Source organism: Hyla sarda, chromosome 2 (genome assembly GCF_029499605.1).
Source record: "Hyla sarda isolate aHylSar1 chromosome 2, aHylSar1.hap1, whole genome shotgun sequence".
NCBI classification, from domain to species: domain Eukaryota; kingdom Metazoa; phylum Chordata; class Amphibia; order Anura; family Hylidae; genus Hyla; species Hyla sarda.
The window spans coordinates 312,368,997-312,395,766 of record NC_079190.1 but is presented as its reverse complement, the minus strand read 5'-3'; the positions used below and the strand labels follow the sequence as shown (position 1 = coordinate 312,395,766).

General features: G+C 47.4%; 1 protein-coding gene across 15 annotated transcripts in view; it reads left to right on the top strand.

Moving 5' to 3' along the window:
* Window positions 1-26,770, top strand: part of DCAF6 (DDB1 and CUL4 associated factor 6) — a 1,246,835-nt gene that overhangs the window by 860,857 nt on the left and 359,208 nt on the right. For 14 of the 15 annotated variants that reach the window (XR_008888854.1, XM_056557692.1, XM_056557704.1 and 11 more), the window contains one exon: window positions 15,809-15,850. The exons of the other annotated variant lie outside the window; for it this stretch is intronic. Coding sequence is in view for 13 of the 14 variants with exons in the window: in XM_056557692.1 (XP_056413667.1) it covers window positions 15,809-15,850 (42 nt within the window). In the remaining variant the exon portion in view is untranslated. The remainder of the gene's footprint in view (window positions 1-15,808; window positions 15,851-26,770) is intronic. 15 annotated transcript variants of the gene reach the window in all.

Sequence of the window (26,770 nt, the reverse complement as noted above, 5' to 3'; positions counted from 1 at the left end):
ATGTTAATGAGCCAGAGCTCTTGTCCCTTCATGAAGACATCTAAGATCAGGCACCTCCCCATTTCTAATTCAATAACCCGTCGGCATTCAACAGGAGCGGTAAAAAGGACCGCCACCCCACTATACGGCTAAGCCGCAAGAGACCAGTGGGAGGGACCGCACCTCCACTCTCTTCTGGCTTTTACCAGAAAGGCTAGATCTGACAACCTGGTCTCCTGTAAAAAGAAAATGTCGGCTTCAACACGGCCGAGAAAATCAAAGGCTGCAAATCTAGCCGTATCAGATTTTATGCTGGCACAATTAATAGATGCCAGCGTCAATGGGGTGAGTGCCGCCATACAGGGTGATTAAATTAGACGGCCACACCCTTTTACCTCTGTTTCCCTTTCTTTTTAGCCCCCTCATCCCCCGAAGAGGAAGAGAGGGGCAGGACCACTTTCAGATCTTTTTTTTTACTCTGAAAGATCCATATGGTCCCTGTCTCCGTCCGGCCCCCGTCTAGCCCTGCCCTCTGAGGAAGGTGCCTCAACAGGACAGGGCCCAGTTCCCCCTAGAGGCTCTTTCTCCCTAGACACCTTGCCCTCACCTTCCCCCTCCAAGGAGGAGGAGGAGATGGTATCGAGGATGAGGTACCGGTTTGACAGGTCAATCAGAGGGGGGGCAGCCAGGCTTCCGCTTTGGACCTGGCCCGTAGTACCAGAAGCTTCAGAGGGACCTGACCTCTTCTTTTTCCCTTTCCTTTTGCCCTTATCTTTCTTTTTAGGCCTCACCTCTCTCTCCTCATCCACACTTTCATAGTGGGAGGAATCGGAAGGGTCAGCCATATTGCCTTCCTCTCTGCACAGCCTCCTGATCTCCTCATCCAGCATGTTCTCCTCCAGGGCTTCAGCAGTTACAGGGCCAGCTTCAGGAGCAGGGGCCGGAGCTACCCGCGCCACCTGGGCACTCTCCAGCTCCCTACTCCTCCTGCGATTTTCCTCCCGCCTTAGTTTGGCGGGGCCCTTTTTCCTCCTCACTAGTCCTGTTGTGCCCCCATCCCTGCTCGTACCCTCCCCAGCCAAGGCAACTTCACAGCTATCCTCAGCTGGAGCGGCCACTGCTCGGGTGAAGGCGCTAGGACAACGGCTGAAAGGGTGCCCGAGGACACCACACAGATGGCACCGGATCTGCCTACAAGATGCGGCCAGATGACCCACCACACAAAGCACAGACCTGCACAGTGCAGGCCGCGCTAAAGTGGGTGGGGTTTCCACACCTGTGACAGACCTTAGGCTGCCCCTGGTAGAAAATCTGGATCCTATCACGTCCAAGGAAGGCGGCTGACGGAATGTGGGCAACCGTACTCCCTGAACGCTTGAGTTTGACGGAAAACGTCCAGGCCCCGGACCAGATCCCGTGCTCATCCAAGTTTTTCTTGGGCATGTCCGTCACATCCCCATACTGTCCGAGCCAGGTCATGATGTAATAACAAGAAAGTGACTTGTTACGGGTCAAAACGGTCACCTTCTTGACAGAGTTCTGACGGGAAATCGCCTTCATGGCAAAATCCCACCAGCCAAGCTCGTTCTTTGCCACTTCGTAGTTCGACCAGAAGAGTCGAGACCCTCTAGCCGAACGAAACTGACATCAAACTCGGACGAACCGTAGGGGTGAATCAGGGCAAAGATGTCACTTGCCCTGAATTCCATCTGAAGGAGGAGCTCAACCACTTTTGCGCGAGGTGGGAACGTATCCTCGCCCCTCCAAATCAGACGGACCACATTCCTGCGGTTATTTTCCTGCCCGGTTGTCGGGAGGGACCAGACCACCTCCCCATTCCGCTCTCGGAAAGCCCCCAAACCAAGCCTCTCTATCCAGACAGACAGGTCGACCTCACCCCTTCCCTCTACCTGGATCAACCTGTCACCCCTGCGTCGAGCCTCCTGGAGGCGCTGTTGCAAGTGGCCTCCAAAGCTGGACGGAGACGGGGACCCCCCTGAACCCCCGGCAGCGACATTAGCATAACTCCTAGGAGCAGTCACTACCGGGGGGGGGGGGGGGGGGGGGGCAGTCAACTACTAACACCACCAGTCACACCACTACTCTCATCTTTATTTTAATTCATGCTAGACTTCCCATTGATACCACTACTACTACCACCAACATTTACTCCACTGACACTCCCACATACACCCCTCTCATCCACAACACTACTACACCCATCAATCTCACACCCTGCACTCTTATCCTTACTAATAGTTTCTGGGCTGGCTGGGACTTGTAATATGGCTGGCTTCAGTAGAGTCTTTATTGCAGGCTTAGCTGCTCCTGGGGTCGACGCAGATGGCTTCACCTCCATGACTGAGGTTACTCCCTGAGTTTGAGGCTGCCCTACCAGGTGCACCCCAGCTCCTCCCACAATGCCAGCACCTGCTTTGCATGACCACACGGGCTCTGCAGGTGATTCCGGACAGGACACAGGGCCAGTTTGTCCTATATCCAAAATAGGCGACCGTCAGAGCGCCACTTTAACGGGGGCGGCATTGCTGACTGCCGGTGCCACAGCTTACCACACACTGTAACACTGCAGTATAAGTGACATGTGCAGTAAAAAGGATCCGTTGCTGGGGAGTTGTATGGGGTTTAATGGAGGGTGCTGTGCCCTCCCTGCAAGCAGGGGGCGCCACTCACCCTGTCTTTATCAGCTATTTCTCTGCTCCTCTCCACATGGACGAGATAGGAGCAGAGGAGGCAGAGAGAAGCCCCGGCCACAGCATGTCCCGGCCACAGCATGTCCCGGCCAGAAACTTTAGTCTATGCAGAGGGGTTGGCTACTGTAAGTAACTGTAAATATATGTGAGTGATTGTATGTCAGTGTGTGTGTATGATGTGTATATATATGTGTGTGTGTGTGTATCTCTATATATGTGCCTGTGCAGAGAGGGATGGCTGGGCCCTTAGTGTAAGTGACTGTGTATATATGTGAGTGATTGTATGTCAGTGTGTCTGTATGATGTGTATATATGTGTGTGTGTGTGTGTATCTCTATGTATGTGCCTATATATGTGAGCAAGTGAATATATGTATATGTGTGTGTATATATGTGAGCAAGTGAATATATATATATATATATATATATATACACTGTATATACACACACACATAGATTCACTTGCTCTCATATATATACACACACACACACATATACATAGATTCACATACATAGATTAACTTGCTCACATTATATATATATATATATATATATATGTGTGAATCTATGTATATGTGTCTGTGTGTATATATGTGAGCAAGTGAATCTATGTGTATGTGTATATACAGTATATATATATATATATACATAGATTCACTTTCTCACATATATACACACACACATATACATAGATTCACACACATATATATATATATATATATATAATATGAGCAAGTTAATCTATGTATGTGTGTATATATGTGAGCAAGTGAATCTATGTGTGTGTGTGTGTGTGTGTGTGTATATATATATATATCTGTGAGTGAATGTTTGTGTGAACCTGTATGTATGATGTGCCTGTTGTCTATATCTTTTAGTATATATTCCATGTTGTATGTATGTGTGTATATTTCTTATGTACTGTATGTGTCCTTCTGTTATTGTCAGGATCCGGACTGGTATGCAGCGAGTACACTGGAGGTGGATCCTCTGTGTCAGTGGGGTGATGGCGTGGGCCGTACCAGGGGAACGGAATCTAAGGGGTTACTGGTTTTCACCGGAGCCCGCCGCAAAGTGGGATGGACTTGCAGCGGCAGGTAACCCCCAGGTCATTCCACCCGATAGCGACTCAACCCCAACTGACAGCTGAGACAGGTGCAGTACACAGGGACAAGGCAAGAGCAAGGTTGGACATAGCAGAAGGTCAGGGCAGGCTGCAAGAGTCATAGTCAGGGGCAACAGCAGAAGGTCTGGGTACACAGGCTTGGGAAACACACGCTTTCTCAGGGCACTAAGGCAACAAGATCCGGCAAGGACAGGAAGGGGATGGGGTTTTTTATACACATGTAGCAGGAGGGAGCTAATTAGGAAGATTGGGCCAGGCACCAATTAGCGGTGCGCTGGCCCTTTAAATCTGAGAGCCCCGGCTCACGCACGCCCCAGAGAGCGGGGCCGCGCGCACCGGGACCCAGCAGGAGATCGGGACAGGTGAGTGGGACGGGGTGCGATCCGCGAGCGGGCACGTCCCGCTAGGCGGATCGCATCCCTGCCGGGCACAACAGAGCAGCGTCTCCGGTCAGCGCTGCCGACCGGAGCGCTGCAGGGCAGGAGACGCCGCGAGCGCTCCGGAGGAGGAGGAGCCGGAGCACTCGGCGTAACACTACCCCCCCCCTTCCCTTAGGTCTTCCCCTCTTTTTGGAGCCCAGGAACCTATGGATGAGCTCCTTGTCGAGAATATTGTCCTCGGGCTCCCAAGACCTCTCTTTGGGGCCACAATTCTCCCAATCAACGAGAATTTTTTTTTACCTCTGACCACCTTGGAGGCGAGGATTTCTTTTACCGTGAAGACATCAGAGGAGCCAGAGACAGGAGCAGGAACGGTGACCTTGGGGGAAAAGCAGTTAAGAACGAGAGGTTTGAGAAGGGAAACATGAAAGGAGTTAGGAATACGAAAAGAAGGAGGAAGATGAAGCTTGTAGAAGACAGAATTGATTTGACTTTAAATGGTCCAAGGTAACGTGGACCCAGCTTGTAGCTAGGAACACGAAACCGGATATATTTGACAGAGAGCCACACTTTGTCCCCAGGAGCGAAGACAGGAGGAGTTCTTCTCTTCTTATCTGTATGTCTCTTCATGCGAGACAAGGCCAGTAGGAGCGACTTTTGAGTCTCCTTCCAGATAACAGAGAAGTCCCAGGTTACTTCATCTACGGTAGGAACTCCAGAAGAAGTGGGAATGGGGAGGGGGGGGGGGGGGGAAAGGGTGACGGCCGTATACCACAAAGAATGGGGATTTGGCGGAGGATTCAGAATTTTTGAAATTGTACGAGAATTCAGCCCAGGGCAGAAGGTCGACCCAATCATCTTGGCGGGAGGAGACAAAATGTTGCAAGTAGTCACCAAGAATCTGGTTTACTCTCTCTTCTTGTCCATTGGATTGGGGGAGATAGAAGGATGATAAATTTAATTAGATCTTTAATTGGTTACAGAGAGCTCTCCAAAATTTCTACACAAATTGAACGCCTCTATCCGAGACGATATGCGTCGCCCATGAAGGCGAAAAATGTGCAGAAAAAATTGCTTCGCCAACTGTGGCGCAGAAGGAAGACCTGGAAGCGGAATGAAGTGAGCCATTTTGGAAAAACGATCAACGACCACCCAGATGACGGTATTACCATGGGATACGGGAAGATCAGTAATGAAATCCATGGCAATTTGGAACCATGGTTGCTCAGGGACAGGCAAAGGAAGGAGGAGTCCAGCAGGCTTCTGGCGAGGAGTTTTATCCCGGGCACAAATAGTACAGGCCCGAACGAAATCAGTAACGTCACCCTCTAGTGTAGGCCACCAATACAGACGGTAAATGAGCTGAATGAACTTTTTAATGCCAACATGACCAGCCAGGTGAGAGGAATGCCCCCATTTGAGGATCTTGAGGCGAAGGCGTGGAGGAACAAAAGTCTTTCCAGGGGGGGTTTGTCCCAGTGAGGCTGGAGCAGAGGAGACCAGGCACTCAGGCGGTATGATATGCTGCAGAGGGGTTTCAGATTCGGAGGCATCAGAGGAACGAGAAAGGGCGTCAGCTCTGACATTCTTGTCAGCGGGACTGAAGTGTATTTTGAAGTTAAAGCGGGCAAAAAACAACGACCATCTAGCCTGGCGAGGATTCAGACGCTGAGCGGACTGGAGGTACGAGAGATTCCTGTGGTCAGTGTAAATGACAATGGGGTGTTTGGAACCCTCCAATAGATGCCTCCACTCCTCGAGTGCTAACTTGATGGCCAGAAGTTCACGATCACCAATGGAGTAATTCTTTTCTGCCGGAGAGAAAGTTTTCGAGAAAAAACCACAAGTAATGTTACGTCCGGTAGCATTTTTTTAATAAGTATGGCTCCGGCTCCGACTGAGGAAGCGTCAACTTCCAGGAAAAATGGCTTTAACGGATCAGGTCTGGACAGCACTGGTGCAGAGGCGAAGGCAGTTTTGAGACGAATGAAGGCCTCATCTGCTTGAGGAGGCCACTACTTAGGATTAGCATTCTTCCTAGTCAGGGCCACAATAGGGGCCACTATGGTGGAGAAGTGGGGAATAAACTGTCGGTAATAGTTGGCAAATCCCAGGAAGCGTTGGATAGTCCAGAAGGGCGTGGCCAATCCAAAACCGCTGACAGTTTATCTTGATCCATTTGAAGCCCTTGGCCAGAGACTAGGTAACCTAGGAAAGGAAGACTGTGGCATTCAAAGAGACATTTTTCAAATTTAGCGTACAGGTGGTTTTCACGAAGCCTTTGGAGTACTTGACGGACGTGACGACGGTGTTCCTCTAAGTTAGAGGAAAAAATCAAGATGTCGTCCAAGTAAACCACAACACAGGTGTACAATAAGTCCCGAAAGATCTCATTAACGAAGTCCTGGAAGACTGCAGGGGCGTTACAGAGCCCAAAGGGCATAACTAGATATTCAAAATGTCCATCTCTGGTATTGAAAGCGGTCTTCCACTCATCACCTTTCCGGATGCGAATAAGATTATACGGGCCACTTAAGTCCAATTTGGTGAAGATACTTGCTCCGCGAAGACGGTCAAAGAGTTCAGAGATCAAAGGCAGGGGATAGCGGTTTTTGAAGGTAATTTTATTTAAACCGCGGTAGTCAATACAAGGTCGTAAGGATCCATCCTTTTTAGAAACAAAGAAGAACCCCGCTCCAGCAGGGGATGAGGACTTCCGAATAAAACCTCTCTTTAAGTTCTCTTGGATATACTCAGACATGACTTGAGTCTCTGGGGCTGACAGAGGGTAAATCCTGCCACGGGGCGGAGTGGTACCAGGAAGGAGGTCAATGGGACAATCATAAGGCCTATGAGGTGGTAAGATCTCTGCTTGGTTTTTGCAGAAAACATCTGAAAAGTCCTGGTAAGCCTTGGGAAGGCCCGGTAAAGGTGGAGCCTCAGGGGTTTGACAAGTGGGAGCAGATGTGAGGCATCGTTTGTGACAAGACGGACCCCATCTTTTGATCTCCCCGGTGGTCCAGTCGAGGGTAGGAGCATGACGTTGGAGCCACGGCAGGCCGAGAAGAACTTCAGAGGTGCAGTTAGGCAGAACGAAAAATTCAATTTTTTCATGGTGCAGTCCAATTCTCATGGGCAGGGGTTCTGTGCAGTAGCGCACAGTGCAGTCCAATTTTTCTCCGTTAACAGAAGAGATAAAGAGCGGTTTGACGAGACGGGTTACTGGGATGCTGAACCTATTAACGAAAGAGGCCAAAATAAAGTTTCCTGCAGAACCTGAGTCCAAAAAGGCCACTGCTGAGAAGGAGGAGTTGGCGGAAGGAGAAATCCGCACAGGTACAGTCAGACGTGGAGAGGCAGAATTCACACCAAGAGTTGTCTCACCCTTGTGAAGTAAGTGAGTGCGTTTCTCCTGATGCGGAGGGCGGATAGGACAGTCTTTTAGGAAGTGTTCGGTACTAGCACAGTACAGGCACAGATTCTCATTACGGCGGCGAGTCCTCTCTTGTAGGGTCAGACGCGACCGATCCACTTGCATAGCCTCCTCGGCGGAAGGCACAGGAACAGATTGCAAAGGACGCTGGAAGAGAGGAGCCGGGGAGAGAAATCGCCTGGTGCGAACAAGATCCTTTTCCTGTCGAAGTTCCTGGCGTCTTTCCGAGAAACGCATATCGATGCGGGTGGCCAAATGGATAAGCTCAGACAGATTTGCAGGAATTTCTCGTGCGGCCAGGACATCTTTGATGTTACTGGATAAGCCTTTCTTGAAGGTCGCGCAGAGGGCCTCATTGTTCCAGGATAGCTCAGAGATGAGGGTACGGAACTGGATGGCGTATTCGCCCACAGAAGAACTCCCTTGGACGAGGTTCAGCAAAGCAGTCTCGGCTGAGGAAGCCCGGGCTGGCTCCTCAAAAACACTACGTACTTCAGAGAAGAAGGACTGGATAGTAGCAGTGGCGGGATCGTTGCGGTCCCAGAGCGGTGTGGCCCATGACAAGGCCTTTCCAGACAGGAGGCTGACCACGAAAGCCACCTTAGACCGTTCAGTAGGGAATTGGTCCGACATCATGTCCAGGTGTAGGGAACACTGGGACAGGAATCCACGGCACTGTTTTGAGTCCCCATCAAACTTGTCCGGTAGAGACAGGCGGAAGCTGGGAGCAGCCACTGGCTGCGGAGGGGATGCAGGAGCTGGCAGAGGAGATGATTGCTGTAATTGCAGCAGAAGCTGTTGCAGCATAATGGTCAGTTGAGTCAGCTGCTGTCCTTGTTGCGCGATCTGTTGTGATTGCTGGGCGACCACCGTGGTTAGGTCAGCGACACCAGGCAGCGGGACCTCAGCGGGATCCATGGCCGGATCTACTGTCAGGATCCGGACTGGTATGCAGCGAGGACACTGGAGGTGGATCCTCTGTGTCAGTGGGGTGATGGCGTGGGCCATACCAGGGGAACGGAATCTAAGGGGTTACTGGATTTCACCAGTGCCCGCCGCAAAGCGGGATGGACTTGCAGCGGCAGGTAACCCCCAGGACGTTCCACCCGATAGCGACTCAACCCCAACTGACAGCTGAGACAGGCGCGGTACACAGGGACAAGGCAAGAGCAAGGTCGGACGTAGCAGAAGGTCAGGGCAGGCAGCAAGAGTCGTAGGCAGGGGCAACAGCAGAAGGTCTGGGTACACAGGCTTGGGAACACACTAAACGCTCAGGGCCAGGCACCAATTAGCGGTGCGCTGGCCCTTTAAATCTGAGAGCCCCGGCGTGCGCGCGCCCTAGAGAGCGGGGCCGCGTGCACCGGGACCCAGCAGGAGATCGGGACAGGTGAGTGGGACGGGTGCGATCCGCGAGCGGGCATGTCCCGCTAGGCGGATCGCATCCCCGCCGGGCACAACAGAGCAGCATCTCCAGTCAGCGCTGCCGACCGGAGCACTGCAAGGCAGGAGACGCTGCGAGCGCTCCAGAGAAGAAGGAGGAGCTGGAGCGCTCGGCGTAACAGTTATGTGCTTGTATGTATTGTATGAAGCACATTATTAGGGAATTAATAGAGGAATGTAAGCACATTATATAGTGAATTTATGGAAGCACAGTATATATTTTATTTATATTGGAGCATTATATTTTTATGTATTCTGGCACTGTGTATAGATCCTTAATGGTGGCACAGTATAGTTAAATAACAGTGACACAGTATATAGTTAATTAATGGAAGCACAGTATATAGGGATTCATATATGAATTTGAATGGTGGCACAGTATAAGATCATTAAGAGGGTAAGTTATATAATTGAAGAGAAACTAACAGGCTGTTTACTCGCACTAAACCCAATACACTAGGCTACAGTGCAGGTGAACAGAAGAAAGATAATGTTATACTTACTAAATGTGGACCAGCCGTTTTCTAGGTATTGCCCCACATTGCTAGTATGCGAATTCAGTCTTGTGCGCAATGGAGGCAGAGCTTCCCTGCCTCCATCCTGTATGCTGTGCTGTGCCTGGCCGTCTTTGTATATTTATAATTCTTTTTTTCTCCAACTCTTGTATATTGTAGCATGTAAGCATATAGTATTGTGGTGTCCATCTCTTTAGTGTAAGAACCAGAGCTGTGTGGAGATTCCTGCATAAGGTGGGTGCGGGGTGATGGGTGCTGGGTGATTGGTGATTTATGATGGGTGATTGGGGATGGGTGCTGGGTGATTGGGGATGGGTACTGGGTGAGGCCGGGTACAGTGCACGTTCTGTCATATAGAGGTCAGACCGGGGCATATAGGGGGAGATTTATTAAAACCTTTGCAGAGGAAAAGCCCTCTGCAAAATGAAAGAAACCATCTGATTGGTTGCTATGGGCGACTGCACCGCTCTCTCTCTGCACAGGTTTTGTATAAATCTCCTCTATAATACAGTATATTATATGTGCAGCTGTCACATGTTTTCTGTAAATAAGACTGGTAGCACAGCCAAAGTGTATATACACATGGCAGACCTTCATAGAAACTGTTCTTGACTTTATTTTACAAAAACACCAACTTTTATGGGGGCTAGGAATGTCCACTGTATCCCTGGGCCGCAGCACATCTGCAGACCCACCCACGTCTGGCAGACGTTTTTAAAATGATGAGAAGTGCCCTCTTTTTTACTTGAGCCCGGCGCCGGCTTTGCCTATAGACAAAGTAGGTGGCCGCCTATAGCGCCCTCTTGAGTTTGGCGCCGCTCTGCCTGTTGCCGCAACCGCCCAGCGCCGCCGAGATAACACATGTATAGGGAGTGCGGCAAGCAAAAAGCCGCACCCCCCCATCTAATTATATCACCTGCCCGCCCAGCATGTTGATAGAGGAGCAGGGCCGCCCCCCACCTCCGCAACCCCCAACCGCATCCAGCTTCTCCGCGTGGCCGCGCTCACCGTTCTAATTGCCCGCCCGCAGTGACTTCCAACCAGAAACAGCCTGCTGCGGGACGGCACTGGATGACGAGTGACACCCCTGACGCTGCGCAGGGGGGCGCCACTCGTCCACACCGGAGCTGCTGGGGAAAAGAAGACAAGCTGCCTGCCCTGCCCGGAGGAATCTGACAGTTGAGACGGCAGCTTAGGGGGGTGGGGGGGTCTAATGAAATCGTACAGGGAGGGGGTGGGGGGAGGGTTAATGAAATTGCATAGGGGGGAGAGGTGGGGGGAGGGTTAATGAAATTGCACAGGGGGGAGGGTTAATGAAATTGCATAGGGGGGAGAAGAGAGGTGGGGGAGAGGAGATAAATTGCACAGGGGGAGGAGATAAATTGCCCAGGGGGGGAGGGGGGGGCTTTGGCTGTCCGAGCATGCTGGGAGTTGTAGTTTTGCAACAGCTGGAGGCACCCTGGTTGGGAAACACTGATCTAATCAATCTATGTGTGATATTGTCTGCTGAGAAGGGGGTTTGTTACAGTGTGTAAACCCAGTAGTAAGGAGATTACATGGGGAGGAGGTTTGTTACAGTGTGTCACCCCAGTAGTAAGGATAATACATGAGGAGGAGGTTTGTTACAGTGTGTCACCCCAGTCGTAAGGAGATTACATGAGGAGGGGGTTTGTTACAGTGTGTCACCCCAGTAGTGAGGAAATTACATGAGGGGGAGGTTTGTTACAGTGTGTCACCCCAGTAGTAAGGAGATTGCATGAAGAGGAGGTTTTTTACAGTGTGTCATCCCAGTAGTAAGGAGATTAAATGAGGAGGGGGTTTGTTACAGTGTGTCAGCCCAGTAGTAAGGTTGGGTGCATCCAAGGGCGGAGCCAGTGGGCGGGCTCAAGGGGGCGGCAAAAATTTACTTTCGCCTAGGGCGGCAAAAATCCTTGCGCCAGCCCTGCCCGGACACCCCCCCCCTGACAGAGGAGTGCCCTGCAGCGCCCGCAGAACACACTATACTCGGAGGACCGCCCCCCGAGCACATAGATCCAACGCTCTCTGCCATCGGCGCCCAGACACTTCCCCCCCCCCCCCCCTCACAGGGGAGTGTCCCGCAGTGCCGGTAATGCCCACAGCACTCGGGGAACCGCCCCCGAGCACACGGCGGCATAGCTTGCTTCGCCACTGCCCACCATGAGCCCATCCTGCCCCTCCCTACCGGCAGGATTGGTGGGCTTCACATCTATTGTGCCTGCAGCCTTTTCTGATGCCATGCTATACCCCTCTTGCTGGCCCCGGTCCATGACAGGAACGGGATCTGGCAGTTTGGGGGGACCAGCAGCCTGAACCAACTTCACAGCTGGCCCAGACTGCTTGAATGGATGAAACACAAAATATACAGTTTCCTGAACTTTCTGCTTCTTTTTCCGTTTATGTACTAAATCATTCTTTCCAAGATCTTCACCAAAGGCAAAATCCTCAAAGCGGGTGGGTGATTCTTGCTGCACAATAGCTCTCAGCAAACCCCCACTAGCCGAGTCCTCTTCACCGCTATCCTCCAACTCACCATCACTGGATGGCAACGCCACTTGATAGGGCTCAGGGTAGCTATCATGGGGGGACTGGGGGTCACATGCACTAGGGGCAGCACCCACCTCACTCTCCACAACTTCACCTGACTCTCCGTCACCTTCCTCCCCTCCATCTTCCTCCTCACTGCTGTCAACATGGCTGTCTGCACATGCATGCAGGTCTTTAAATCTTTCATCATTAAAAAGTTTTTCTTCAAAGAACCCTGCTCCCTCAGCAATCCTCCTTCTGGCCTCCTCCACCTCAGCCACCTCTACCTTCAGAGCCTGCAGCTGGGCAGTAAACTTCTGCCTCTTACCTGCAGAGGCATTGTCCGCCTGGTAACTTGTGAACTTGAGATCTTCTCTCAGGCTCCGAAGTCTCCTGCCCAGCTCCTTGTATTCTGCCATCTTGGCCTGGATCCGAGACCCATAGGTCTCCATAGACTCTCTTGGACCCCGTACCCCCCATTGCTGGGGTTCTGGGGTAGCAGAAGGTCCGCTGCTCTTCCCTGTAGCCTTGCTTCCCTCAGGTTTGGACGGGGAGTTGGCTCCACATTTCTGCGGGCCCTGCTGGAACGTCTCACCCCAACCTTGGAACCGGCTGTAGACACTCTCCCCCCCCCCCCCCGCCAGCTGGGAACGAGAGGTAGAAGGCTGGGGCTCCATGCAGGAAAGCCCTCCCTAGGAGCCTGCCACACTCCTGGGAAGGCTGGTGAAAAAAAAACCTGCCTCTCTGCCTAGAAGTCTGCAGAGCACAAAGGGACACACCCGACAGCTGCTCTGGACTGCTGTGTTCACAGGAATTGCTCTCTGCTGACACCTCTGTCTGTGTCTGGACAGTTCCTGATACGGACATCAGGTTTCAGCAGAGAGCACTGTGGACAAGACAAAAAAAGAAATTCAAAAAGAACAGAATTTCCTCTGTAGCATACAGCTGCTAAAAAGTACAGGAAGGGTAAAGATTTTTTAATAGAAGTAATTTACAAATCTGTTTAACTTTCTGGCACAAGTTGATTTAAAAAATAAGTTTTTCACCGGAGTGCCCCTTTAAGGCTCACAGTACCCCTTGTTACTTTTTTTTGAGGGGTGTATTTTCCAAAATAGTATGCCATGTTGTTGTTTTTATTTTTATTTTCTTTTCTTTTTTTTTTTGCTGTTCTGGCATCATAAGGCTTCCTAAATGGGAAAAACCCACTCTCCAAAATCACATTGTCACTCCTCCCCTTCTGAGCCCTCTACTGCGCCCGCAGAACACTTTACATACACGTATTAGGTATTTCCTTACTCGAGAGAAATTGGGCTACAAATTCTTTTTACCCCTTGTAAAAATGGAAAAAAAAAAAAACTGGGTGCACATGCGAGTATAAAAAACTAAGATTTTGAATTTTCTCCTTCACTTTGCTGCTATTCCTGTGAAACGCCTAAAGGGTTTACACATTCAGAATGTCATTTTGAACACTTTGAGGGGTGCAGATTTTATAATGTGGTCATTTATGGGGTATATCCAATCAAATTTGAAAATTTTTAGGAAAATTGTGTAAAAATATGTCAACTTTATGAGGCAAACAATTTATAATCAATCATGTACCAATATATAATTTGGTATGTCTATTTTTCTTTTAAGCAGAGAGCTTCAAAGTAAAAAAAAAAGCTACATTTTCAAATTGTTCATGAAATTTTGGAATTTTTCACCAAGAAATGATGCAAGTATCGATGAAAATTTACCACTATGTTTAAGTAGAATATGTCACGAAAAAATTATCTCAATTAAATTCATAAGTAAAAGCATCCCAGAGTTATTAATTCTTGAAGTGACAATGGTCAGATGTGCAAAAAATGCTCTGGTCCTCAAGGTGAAAAGGGGCTTGGTCCTTAAGGGGAGTGGGAGAACCTGCATAATTGGTGGCTGACTAAATACTTTTTTGCCCAACTGTATCTATAAAAGTAAAACACAGAACATATGGATTTAATAAAAATCAAAATGTACTGTTTATTAAAAGAAACAATTGATATAGAGATCATGCTATCTACTAACTAAACATTCTAAACTATATAGGCGTACAATTTAATCATATAATATCAAACAATTTGAGCAATAATAAAACAGTTTCAATATGCTGAGAAAAATCAACTAATTGGCCCTGATTTGCCAAGAGTGGAGTGTAGTTTTCTTTGTGGGTTTTAATTCCCCACAATTTTTTTTCACTGTATTTACTAAGGTTTTCCTACATTTTGCACTTTTCCCTACATTTTGCTTTTTTACACATGCTCTGATCTGTAGGGTTTTCCTCAAATCCACTACATTTTCTGTGGAAACCTTAGTAAATATGTTGGGTTTTTTTTGTGAAAATGTCAGGAACATGCCTCCTTTGGGGGTGGCCAGGCTCACTTTCCCCACCGGCCATGTCCCTTTTTCGGGTTTTTCCCAATTCTGGCGCAGACAGAATTTCTGGCTCACAACCCTCCAACGCATGTTGGGTTAAAAATAGTAAATGAGGGCCATTATCACAATATATCAGCCCTAGGGATTCAGCAAAGTATCATAAAAAAACAAGCCTGTAATCATCACACTATGACATAAAACATATATTGAACTATTAGATACTTCATTTGCTAGAGACAAAATCACTGTATTTATCACTTATTAATTAACTTGATAAACACATTAATATTATTACAGAATAGTCAGCAGAATAGATTGATAACGGTATTAGAACTTATACTATACCAATGTTGTAGAGTTTGTAGAACAAAACCCGTCAGGTGGGGTCCCATGAGGATAAGTCCAGGGGAAATCCAGTGAACACAACCAGTTCCTTCTCCAAAGATTTTTCCCTACTGCCCCATGATCTTTGTAAAAATCCAACTTATGTCTCCACTAATGTCCGAACTTTTAAAATGTTATGTTAATGATCCCGTACGGTGATGGACGTAAACATAAAAAATAAAAAAATTTAAAAAAGTCCAAAATTGCTGCTTTTTTTTTCACATCACATTTCCCCCCAAAAATGTGTTATCTTTTAAGTGGTACAAATATAGAAAAGTATGTAATCATGGGTATACTTTTAATCCTATAGACCACAGAATAAAGAAAAAAAATGCATTTTTACTGTAAAGTGTACAGCGTGAAAACGAAACCATTCAAAATGTGCAAAATTTGGAGGAGAATAAGATGTCTGATCGTCACGATCCTCCGGCCCCTTTATCGCCCGTCATCAGGCAAGAAGCAAAGTTTGCTCAGTACAAAAGATGGCAGGGGGTTCTGCAGGAGAGATCGTGGGGGTTCCCAGCGGCAGGGACCCCCGCGATCAAACATCTTATCCCCTATCCTTAGGGGATTAAGATGGCTAGGGGCAGAGCACCCTTTTAACATTCATGGTGTGACACACACACAGTTTTCAGTCCGGTTCAAAACCTGCATGGGGAGGAGAAATTATCCGACTGAAACCTATAGGTGGTTTCTGCATTCCCCTGCAGAATCTGGCTGTTGTAATAACGTAGTGTGAATGCAGCCTAATAGTTCTCAGTAAACTCCTTTAAATTATACATGATTTAAAAAAAGGGAGTGATTTAAAATAAATAAATACAAATTCTTATAATTAAATACATTTAAAATTGTACATTTATTTTATAAATGGATTAAGTAATTTGTGTCTTCTCATTTTGACAGATTAAGTGTCGGAAGGCCATCAGTAAGTGATAGATTAACAAGGTAACCTATATAAATTTTGACTGGCCAGGTTTAACTAACAAGTTGGCTGCATGTATTTAAAAAATTTATGAAAATATATAAAACCTTGAAACCTGATCATAGGTTAACAAATTATCATCTGATTTACAAACTTAAAAGGAGTCTGTCTGGCTAATTTTATCATGATAAACTACTGGCAGTGTCAAATTAGATGATGCTTTTTTTTTTTTTAACAACATTACCCGACCTATATAGCATTTGCTACTTAGTTGATTTTGCTTATAAAATCAATTTATTTACAGCTGCAAGTGTTCAGAAGTTGTGGCTGAGAAGTGGCCAGGTGGTGCAGAATTGTCTACCTCTTAGGCTGGGTTCACATTACGTTTCCAGCAATACAGGACCGTATACGGCTGGGGGGAGCAAAAACCGGGCGCTCCTGTATCCCAGCTGTATGCGGCCCGTACGTAATTGATTTCAATGTTAACCCAGCCTTACATTTATTTCCTGCATTTATTGTAGACTTTATATATATATATATATATATAATCTATGGGATCCCATGCTTTCCATTATAGGTTAAGGTCCATACCTTAAAGGGTTACTCCAGTGGAAAACAAATGTTTTCAGATCAACTGGTGCCGGAAAGTTAAGCAGATTTGTAAGTTACTTCTATTTAAAAATCTTAACCCTTCCAGTACTTGTCAGCTGCTGTATGCTCCAGAGGAAGTTGTGAAGTTCTTTTTAGTCTGACCTCAATGCTCTCTGCTGACACCTCTGCCCATGTCATGAACTGTCCAGAGTAGAAGCAAATCCCCATAGAAAACCTCTCCTGCTCTGGACAGTTCCTGACACGAAGAGTGGTGTAGCAGAGATCACTATGATCAGGGTTTGCTTTAAATAGATGCGCGTAATAGCACTGCAGGCGTATCAGGTTATATAAAGTTGTGCAAGATGCGCTCTTCTATACCCCCGCGGCACAGGGACAAAATACAAGAAGAGGTCAATGAAGAACGGGCACTATGTGCCTCTTACCGGCTCCTCTGAATTCAAATGCTTGTGTCAGTGCTGGAGGTCCTCCGGTGCCTGCCCTCTGTGACCCGGCAGCATGGGGAAACAGGAGTAGGAGAGGGATGGAGGTCCGGTGTGAGATGCCGTTGCTGGCTGTAGCGCTGGGTGCCGGTGCTGTCTGCGGCTGACCAGTGGTGACTGTTCTGGACTCTGCTGTGGTAATAAAATGCTCTGATGTGTCCCAGTCTCTATGCAAGTAAGCAGTCTGTACCAGATGCGTTTCAGGAAGCCACGTCCCCTTTTTATTTGTGTCTTTTATCCCTACCATTGAAAAAGGGAACGTGACTACCTGAAACGCGTCTGGTACAGACTGCTTACTTGCACAGAGACTGGGATACATCAGAGCATTCTATTACCACAGCAGAGTCCGGAACAGTCACCGCTGGTCAGCCGCAGACAGCACCGGCTCCCAGCGCTACAGCCAGCAACGGCATCTCACACCGGACCTCCATCCCTCTCCTACTCCTGTTTCCCCATGCTGCCGGGTCACAGAGGGCAGACACTGGAGGACCTCCAGCACTGACACACGCATTCTAATTCAGAGGAGCTGGTAAGAGGCACATAGTGCCCGTTCTTCATTGATCTCTTCTTGTATTTTGTCCCTGTGCCGCTGGGGTATAGAAGAGCGCATCTTGCATAACTGTATATAACCTGATACGTCTGCAGTGCTATTACGCAAATCTATTTAAAGCAAACCCTGTGCAGACAGGGAAAGTGGTCTAATTTCTGAAAGCCTACAGTGCTGCCGAGCGCCAAAACTACTGTGGATTAACCCTATCAGCGTTATGTATGCTATGTGACTATTACAAGACTATTACTTTCATTACCTATCATCCACAGAGATAGGTCATAGTCATCCCCTGGACTATTGCTTGACACCTTCTGTCCCATATATCCCTCTAGTGCAATATTAGCCCCAATTGTATTTTATTCATTTTTTTATATATGGTTAATATTATTTGTGTGTTGTCCGAAGCAAGGGCCCTGCCCAGGACCTCACTATAAAACTATTGTAATTAATGTAATCTAATAAATGTTTAATATTTGACAAAACTCTTCATCTACTATCTCTTTAATATTCTATTCTTTTTCTTTCATCTTATACCCCTAGCCTTGCAGGACTGCTCCATTTATTTATGTATTTGTAATTTACAAATCTGTTACCTTTCTGGCATCAGTTGATTTAAAAACCGGAGTACCCCTTTCAGTGCTTTTTGATTGGGGGGGGGGGGGGGGGTTGTCACTTTACGTTATTGTTGTTAGTAGTTATGTGTCTGGCTGTTGTTAACATCATGCTTTTAGTGAAATATTAAAAAAAATTCTGTGTGCATAGATCTGCCATTGTTTGCCACGCTGCATGACATTATTTGGGGCAGGCAAACAGTTATGCCACAGAAACCTAAAATCTGCAATGTCTGGTAATCTCTGCTATCAGTAGGTCTCTAAATCTCCCCACTTTTCTGACTCTTCTCTCGCAAGAAGGGCACTTGTGGGGTTGTCCCAGAAGGGGGATATGCTTCTCCTTATGTTGCAGAGAAATTGAGATGACATCCCAGTACAAGTACATATTGGCCCTCATTTACTAAGAGTGGAGTGTAGGTTTTTTTGCGGTTTTTAATTGCCTACAATTTATTTTCCACTGTATTTACTAAGGTTTCCCTACATTTTCCACTTTCCCTACACTTCGCTTTTTTTTTTTACACATGCTCTGATCTGTCTGGTTTTCCTCAGCACAAATCCACCACATTTTATGTGGAAACCTTAGTAAATATGTTGTGTTTTTGTGAAAATGTCGGGGATACTCCCCTTTTTGGAGACCAAACCCCTTTCCCCGGCGGCCATGCCCCTTTTTCGGGTTTTCTTAGCAAAATGGAGAGTTAGTCAGGGTTTTTTCAATTCTGGCACAAATTCTGGTGCAAAATCTGATGGAGACAAAATTTTGTGCGCACAACCCGACAAAACATGTTGGGTTTGCAATAGTAAATGAGGGCCATTGCATGAAATAAAATGTCTTGCTAAAGTGCAGCATTTGGTAACTATGAGGGAGCTTTATCAAAACTTGTATAGAGGAAAAGTTGTGCAATTGCCTATAGCAACCAATCGTATTGCTCCTTTAATTTTTTAATTTTTAAAAGTGAGAGAAGCCATTTGAAACATTGCTATTAGCAACTGCATTGCTCTTTCTCTACACAGGTTTTGATAAATGTCTCCTAATATTTATATTGGTAACTTGGTGGATAGTAAAACTGTGTTAATTTTTGTGTGCTTAGAAAACCCACACTTCTGCTGAAGTTATAGCACCATAATATAAGCGTACATGTGAGTTCCAAACCCAGGCTTCAGAACACTGTGACCAGCAAGTCCCTTTGCATCCTATAAGAAAAGCTCTTTGATGGAGAAGGTGATCAAAAAAAGAGATTTAATAGTGTGTCACATACCTCTTTCTCAGTGATAAAGTACACTTTAAAGAGGTTCTCCGGTGCTTAGACACCTTATCCCCTATCCAAAGGATAGAGGATAAGATGCCTGATCGTGGGAGTCCCGCCGCTGGGGACCCCCGTGATCTTGCAAGCGGCACCCCTTTTTTTAATCAGTCTCCAGAGCGTGTTCGCTCCGGGTCTGATTACAGGCGACCACAGGGCCGGCAGCGTGTGAAATCACACCTCCGCCCCAGTGGGACGTCACGCTCCGCCCCTCAATGCAAGCCTATGGGAGGGGGCATGACAGCTATCATGCCCCCTCCCATAGGCTTGCATTGAGGGGCGGAGCGTGACGTCGCACGCCGCCGGCACTGTGGTCACCGGTAATCAGACCCGGAGCGAACACGCTCCGGAGACTAATTACAAACGGGGTGCCACGTGCAAGAGGGGGCGGGACTCCCGCGATCAGGCATCTTATCCCCTATTCTTTGGATAGGGGATAAGATGTCTAAGCACCAGAGTCACCCTTTCAAATATTTTAAGTCCAACTGAATAAGTTAAATGGGTCTTTAGTTCACACAGATGTCCTTGCCCACCTTAAAACCAAATAATTCCGGTAGAAATGCAGAGGACGGAAGATATGCACCTTCCAGAGAAAAAAGTAGAATGTAGACGACTCTGACATCAGCAGTGAATTCTCAGATTTTAGGCATTTATTAACCCCTTTACTCATCAGCCTGTTTTGATCTTAATGACCAAGGCCCTTTTTTCAAATCTGACATGTCTCTCTTTATGTGGTAATAACTTTGAAATAATTTCACATATCAACGTAATTCTGAGATAGTTTTTTCGTGACCTATTGTACTTTATTTAAAGGAGTACTATTATTATTATTATAATAATTTTTTTTTTTATTATCCCTCTATGCCTGGGCTGCCAAACAAACAAAAAAAAAGAACTCTCCTTATGTTCCCCTGTTGCGCTGGTATCGGTGTCCCATTCTCTGGTCCCTGTCTTCTTCCTCTTCCAGCAATGTCCCGCTGTGGCTGGTGATACGCTGAGCGCAGCTTGATTTCTCATCCCACAAGTGGAAGAAGACAGGGGCCAGAGAACGGGACACCGATATCGGCGCAATGGGGGAGCGTAGGAAGGTGAGTTAAAGTTTGTCTTGCTTAGTTTTGCAGCCCGGGCACAGAGGTTTAATAAATAAAAACACCATAGTACTCCTTTAACACCTTAAGGACCAAGGGCATACCTGCACGCCCTGGTCCCGCTCCCGTGATATACTGCGGGGTCACGGGTTGACCCTGCGTCATAGCCAGGTGGTCCCAGCGACCATCATCCGCAAGGATCCGTGGCTAATGCTGGACATCACCTATCGCGGTGATACCCGACATTAACCCCTTAGATGCAGCAATCAAAGTTGATCACCTCGTCAAAAACAAAACTAAACTGTTCTTGGCAGCTCAGTTGGGCTGTTCAGGACCGTCGTGGTGAAATGATGGCATCCCAAACAGCTAAATGGGGATTAGGTGCCTACCTGCCTCCATCTCAATCCGATCGGCACTCTGCTGCTCCATGCCTGGAGCAGCAGAGCGCCAATAACACTGATCAATGCTAGTCTATGGCATAGTATTGAACAGTGTATGCAATCAGAAGATTGAATGTAATAATCCCTTATGGGGACAAAAAAATTGTGTAAAAATAGTTTTAAAAAAGTTAATAAATGTGATTTAACCACTTCCCTAATAAAAGTTTAAATCATCCCCCTTTTCCCATAAAGAAAATATGTAAACCTAAATAAACATAAACATATGTGGTATCGCCACATGTGTAAATGTCTGAACTATAAAAATATAATGTTAGTTAAACTGCATGGTCAATGGCGCATACGTTAAAAAAAATCCAAAATTGTGTATTTTAAGAATTATGTAAACTCAAAAAAAAGTATAAAAGCAACCAAAAAGTCCTATCAAAACAAAAATGGCACCCATAAAAACATCACTTCAAGGGGTTAAAAATGAGCCCTCATACACCCCTGTATGCGTAAAAATAAAAAAGTTATAGGGGTAAGAAGATAACCATTTTAAACATGTAGTTGTAGGTTTTATTTAAGTAGCTTATTTAAGACACACCCTCAGTTGGCATGGCCCGGGAGCGGTCCCTGTCCTCCAACTGCCTTTGTCCTATGCTGTTCCCTCAAGCAAAAAAAGAAAGAGTCTCCTAGGACTGTATCTACCTTTTTCCAGCCAACGGGAGTGCCTGAAAGCTGAACTAATTTATGAAGGATAAGTCATCAACTGCCGAGCCGAGAAGTTCGTGACAAATTGAATTTACTGTAAGTTCGCTCATCTCTAATTATATGCTGTGAGCTCAGCTCCACTATACAGCGAGGACGATGAACTAGAGGACAGTCAACAGATACTATCCAGCCGAGATGTGGAGGAGACATCTGCCCCTTCCTCGGCTAGGCGGGCAAGTAGCGATGAGGAGAAGTGGTGCGGGACGTGGTGTTGCGAGCGTTCAGGCTCCTGAAACAGACACCGTTGAGGAACTTGAGGATGACATCAGTGACGTGCAGACATAACTCAATGATGATGAAGCTGATCACACTTGGGAGCTGGGTGTAGAAGGGGCTTCATCATCATCAGGAGAAGAGGGTAGCAGGTTGCCTGTGAGGCAGCTGCTGAGCCAGAAAAGTGGTAGCATGGTGTGGAGTCAGCATGGTGGCAGCAGTGGGAAGTCTGGAGCCAAACGTGCCTGGAGTAGACCACCTGCTTTGCGGCAGCCTACCTTCCCGGGAAATAGTGGAGCAAGGATTCCCGGAGTCCCCGGCAGTAGCAGTCAGTCAGTGCGGACTGTTGGGGGGAAAAAATAATCTCCTCTGCAGTGTGGCAGTTCTTTGTCAAGCATCTGGAGGAGGTTAACATGCCCACATGTAAGATATGTTGGCAGAAGGTGAAGTGCGGCCAGGGTCCCAATGTTGGCACCATGGCCCTTTGTCAACTTATGCAGCATCACCATAAAATGGCCTGGGAGAATCGTGGCTCCGATGTGGTGGTCCAGCCTGCTGCAGCAACCGCTGCATCATCCAGTGGCACGCAGCTCCCTGTTTCAGCCAGCCAAGGCTCCACCACCTCAGCCGAAGAAGGGAGCTGTCTGTAATTCCCATCTTCTGGTGGTCCAGATGCTTGTGCACCTCCTACTTCTTGTCAGTCATTTCGGCAGCAATCCATCACCGAAGCGATTTCCAAGAGACAGCAGTATGCTCCCACTCATCCAATGGCTCAGAAGCTGAATGTGCTGCTGTCCAAGTTGCTTGTGCTGCAGTCCCTTTCTTTTCAAGTAGTGGACTCTGCATGTGCCGAGCCACAACTGATGGCTTGTGCTGTGCCGAGGTGGAGAGTCCAAAGCCGTAATTTATTTTAGTAAAAGGCAGTACCAGCCCTGCACAAATATGTAGAACAGAAGGTAGGCCAGTCATTGATCCTGTCGGTGTGTACCAAAGTGCATGGCAGTGCCGACGTGTTGAGCTGTACCTATGGTCAGGGGCAATACATGTCCTTTATGGCCAACTGAGTGAATGCGATTCCTGCACAACCACACCAACAACTTGGCCAGGACACGCTCGCACACAGTTGGTCCTGCGACAACTCTGCCTCCTCATCCTCCACCATGTCCTCAGCCTCCATTGCACGGACAAGTCACAGTGCCCCTCCAGCATACCAAGTGTGCGGGGCACAGCAGTGTCTTCACCTGGTTTGCCTTGGCAAACGGAGTCACAGAGGGGAGGAACTGCTCAAAGTGATTTGTCATGAAATCAAATCCATGGCTTTCTCTGCGACAACTGAAAATGGGAACCATGGTGACCAACAACGGGAAGAACATCTTGTCTGCGCTGCGTCAAGGAAGCCTGAGCTACGTGTTCAATCTGGTTGTCAAGCGGTTCCTAAAGTGTTTCACCCATCTGCAAGACACCCTAAAAATGGCTGGGAAACTTTGCATGCACTTTAGCCACTCGTAAACCGCAAAGCACACCCTACTTGAGCTGCAGCGTCAGAACAGCATCACCCAACATAGTCAGATATGCAACGTTTCCACCTGGTGGAATTCCACCCTCCATATGTTGGACCGACTATACGAACAGAGAAAGGCCATCAACAATTACTTGATGATCCAAGCGGATAGGGGTACTCCCTGTGTAACTTCGATGTCAACCAGTGGCAGCTCATATATGACACCTTCCATTTGCTCAGGCCCTTTGAAGAAGCCACATTATTAGTCAGTCGCCAGGATTACGGGATGAACGATGTCATTCCACTGCTTCATTTCCTACAACAGATGGTGGAAATTATGGCTGGTCAGGGCACTGGAGACATGGCGCCTACATCTCACGGCCACATGACCCTTGTGGGGGCTGAACTGGAAGAGGAAGAGAGGGATGGGAGGGTGACAGTGGAGCACAAGCAATGTGTAGCAGAATGGGTGGTTTTTCTATGCAGCTGACAGGAGAGGAGGAGCAGCCAGAGGAGCTACAGGGTGATGAGCAAGACGAGACAGAGGACCTAGACACACCGTGGCAGTATGCAGTGGAGATGGAGGCAGAAAGTCCCACCGAGTCACTTGCACAAATGGCACAATGCATGCTCGCTTGCTTGTGTAGTGATTGTCGAATTGTCACCATTCGGCAGCGGGATTACTTCTGGCTCTCCCCCTTGTTGGGCCATTGCTACCGTCATAAAATGGGGGCCTTTTTTACACCCACTGAGAGGGAGGACAAACTGACTTACTACAGAGACATCCTACTTATTTTCCATCCTCTCGCAGGTCTGACTGGGGGGCCTCTGTGCTCACGTTCCACTGCCATGGCTGCTGTGGAGGGGTGGGGTGGCAGGAGCATACCAGCTCCATCAGAAGCAGTAGCATCTTGAGTCTACAGTCACTGATGAGTAGCTTTCTTCACCCGCATAGAGAAGCAACTCATCATCAGCAGCAGGTAGACCCTGAGCAGGGCCTGAACCAGTAGGTGGTGGCATACTTTGCATTGACCCTGCCAACCCACATTGAAGATCCGCAGGACTTCTGGGCAGCGAAACCTGATTTGTGGCCGCAACTAGCAGAGTTTACCCTGGAAAAGCTGTCCTGCCCGGCCAGTAGTGTGGCATTAGAGCAGGTGTTTAGTGCGGCGGGGGCCATAGTAACCCCAAGGAGAACTCGCCTGTCCTCCAAAAATGCGGTGAGACTGAACTTTGTCAGGATGAATCAGGCTTGGATCAGCCAGGATTTCTACCCACCAATGCCTGATGCATCAGACTAGATTATCCATGGTGCCACACCAACAAAAGAGACTGGTTTCTTCTGCTTACCTGCCTTGGCTACTATTCTGATCCTACCACCGGCCTGATGCCACACATATGATGCCAATTGCTTCTTCTTTCACCCATCTTATTGGTATTGCCACACACAGCCAAACTCTGTCACCGGGTCACTTTCAGGACTCCTGATGCTGCTGCCGCAACCTCCAGGCTCTTTCATTGTGCCACCCTATGGTCTCGTCATGCTGCTGCCACCTCCTGGCTCTCTCATTGCTCTGCCATATGGTCTCGTCATGCTGCTGCCACCTCCAGGCTCTGTCATTGTGCCGCCCTATGGTCTCATCTTGCTGCTGCCACCTCCAGGCTCTGTCTTTGTGCTGCCCTATGGTCTCGTCATGCTGCTGTCACCTCCAGGCTCTGTCATTGTGCCGCTCTGCAGCCTACATAGTCTTCCGCCACCTCCAGGCTCATACCATACCTTGCATACCAAGCTAAGAAGGTTGGGTCAGCACTACTGCAAGTTCCACCATCCAACACCTGTGAATTAGGAGGTAGTTCAGAACAAGGTAGTTGCAATACCTGTATTCAGCCAGTTGGTGCTCAGTGAAATGGACTGTAGAGGTACATGAAAGCATAACTTCAAAGATAGAAATTCATCGCACTTCGCTATGCTGATAGTGATTCTTCTTTATTCACATATGGGGATACACAGACATCGGGAGTGGAGACGGGAAGACAGGACAACGACCGTTTTGCTGCACACCGCGGCTTCCACTGGACCTTGCATCACTTCCCAGTTCTCAAACTTACGTATGGGACCAACCTTCCAAAACACACCCAGCTAGGGAGTTAACCCTAGCTAGGTCAGATACTAAAGCTTACACAGATACTAAAATATACAAGTGTGAACACAATAAAAAAAACGGTATCAAAAATTAATTAAAAATGTCACAAAAAGCATATCCAATGTGACCTGAACATACAAAGTGCATCAGGGATATTTATTCGTCATTGCATCAAGTAGTAAAAATGTTGCAGCAGTTAGAGGAAATAATTCACTAAAAAGAAATACAATGTATCTGTATATGAAAGGTTGTAACTGGATGGGTTATTTTGGGAATGATCTATCCGGTTTGAGTAAAGGCATGCTTTGGCCCAATGACCATCCTGACCGCAATTGAAACAGAGCTTTGGAGCGCACTACCCTACTTAGGAAGAGGCGGAGACGTAACAGTGGTCAAAATCAGGAAAACGTTTTATATTTTCTTTTGAGTATAGTCCTATGGAAATCATTCTGAAAAAAAGCTATACACAGAAATTGGCATGTTCTCGCACAGGACGAGCTCCTGCGGGACGTGGTCAAGAAAAAACCCTTGGTCACGTTCCGCAGGAGCTCTAACTTAAGGGATAAACTTGTAAAAGGTCGTGTGAACACGACCCAGGATGACTGGTTATCTGGACAGGCCCCTAGGGGAAATTTCAAATGTGGCTCGTGTCACTGGTGTAATTTTATGTCCCCAGGTTCAGTAGTACAGCTAGGGGGGGTTACATGGCGAGTAAAACAACTTCTTATATGCCGAACCAAGTCGGTTGTCTATGCCATAAAATGCACATATGGCCACTTCTATATAGGCAAAACTATAAAAGCCATCAATGTCTGTTTTTCTGAACATGTCTGATTGATAGCTACAGGGAAGGGCTCTCCTAGGCTGATTAACCATATCCGGGAATGCCATGGAGGAGATACAAAAATTATGTCCTTCATGGGATTAGTTCGGATTCAAAACCTTTTAGGTGCAGGTAACAAAGATTATGCACTATTAAAACAAGAGACATCTATTATTCTTTAAACAGAAGCATTAGGAAATCTGGGACTTAATGAACGTAAGGATCTCAATATACTTTGCAGATAATGTGTGATATATATACGGACACATTGTACAGGGTGGGCCATTTATATGGATACACCTTAATAAAATGGGAATGGTTGGTGATATTAACTTCCGGTTCGTGGCACATTAGTATATGTGAGGGGGGAAACTTTTCAATCCAACACAATGGGCAGCACATTGAACACATTTTATAAGTGGTCAGAAACTTGTAAATAACTCATGAAAGAAAAAAGTTATGTTAAAATC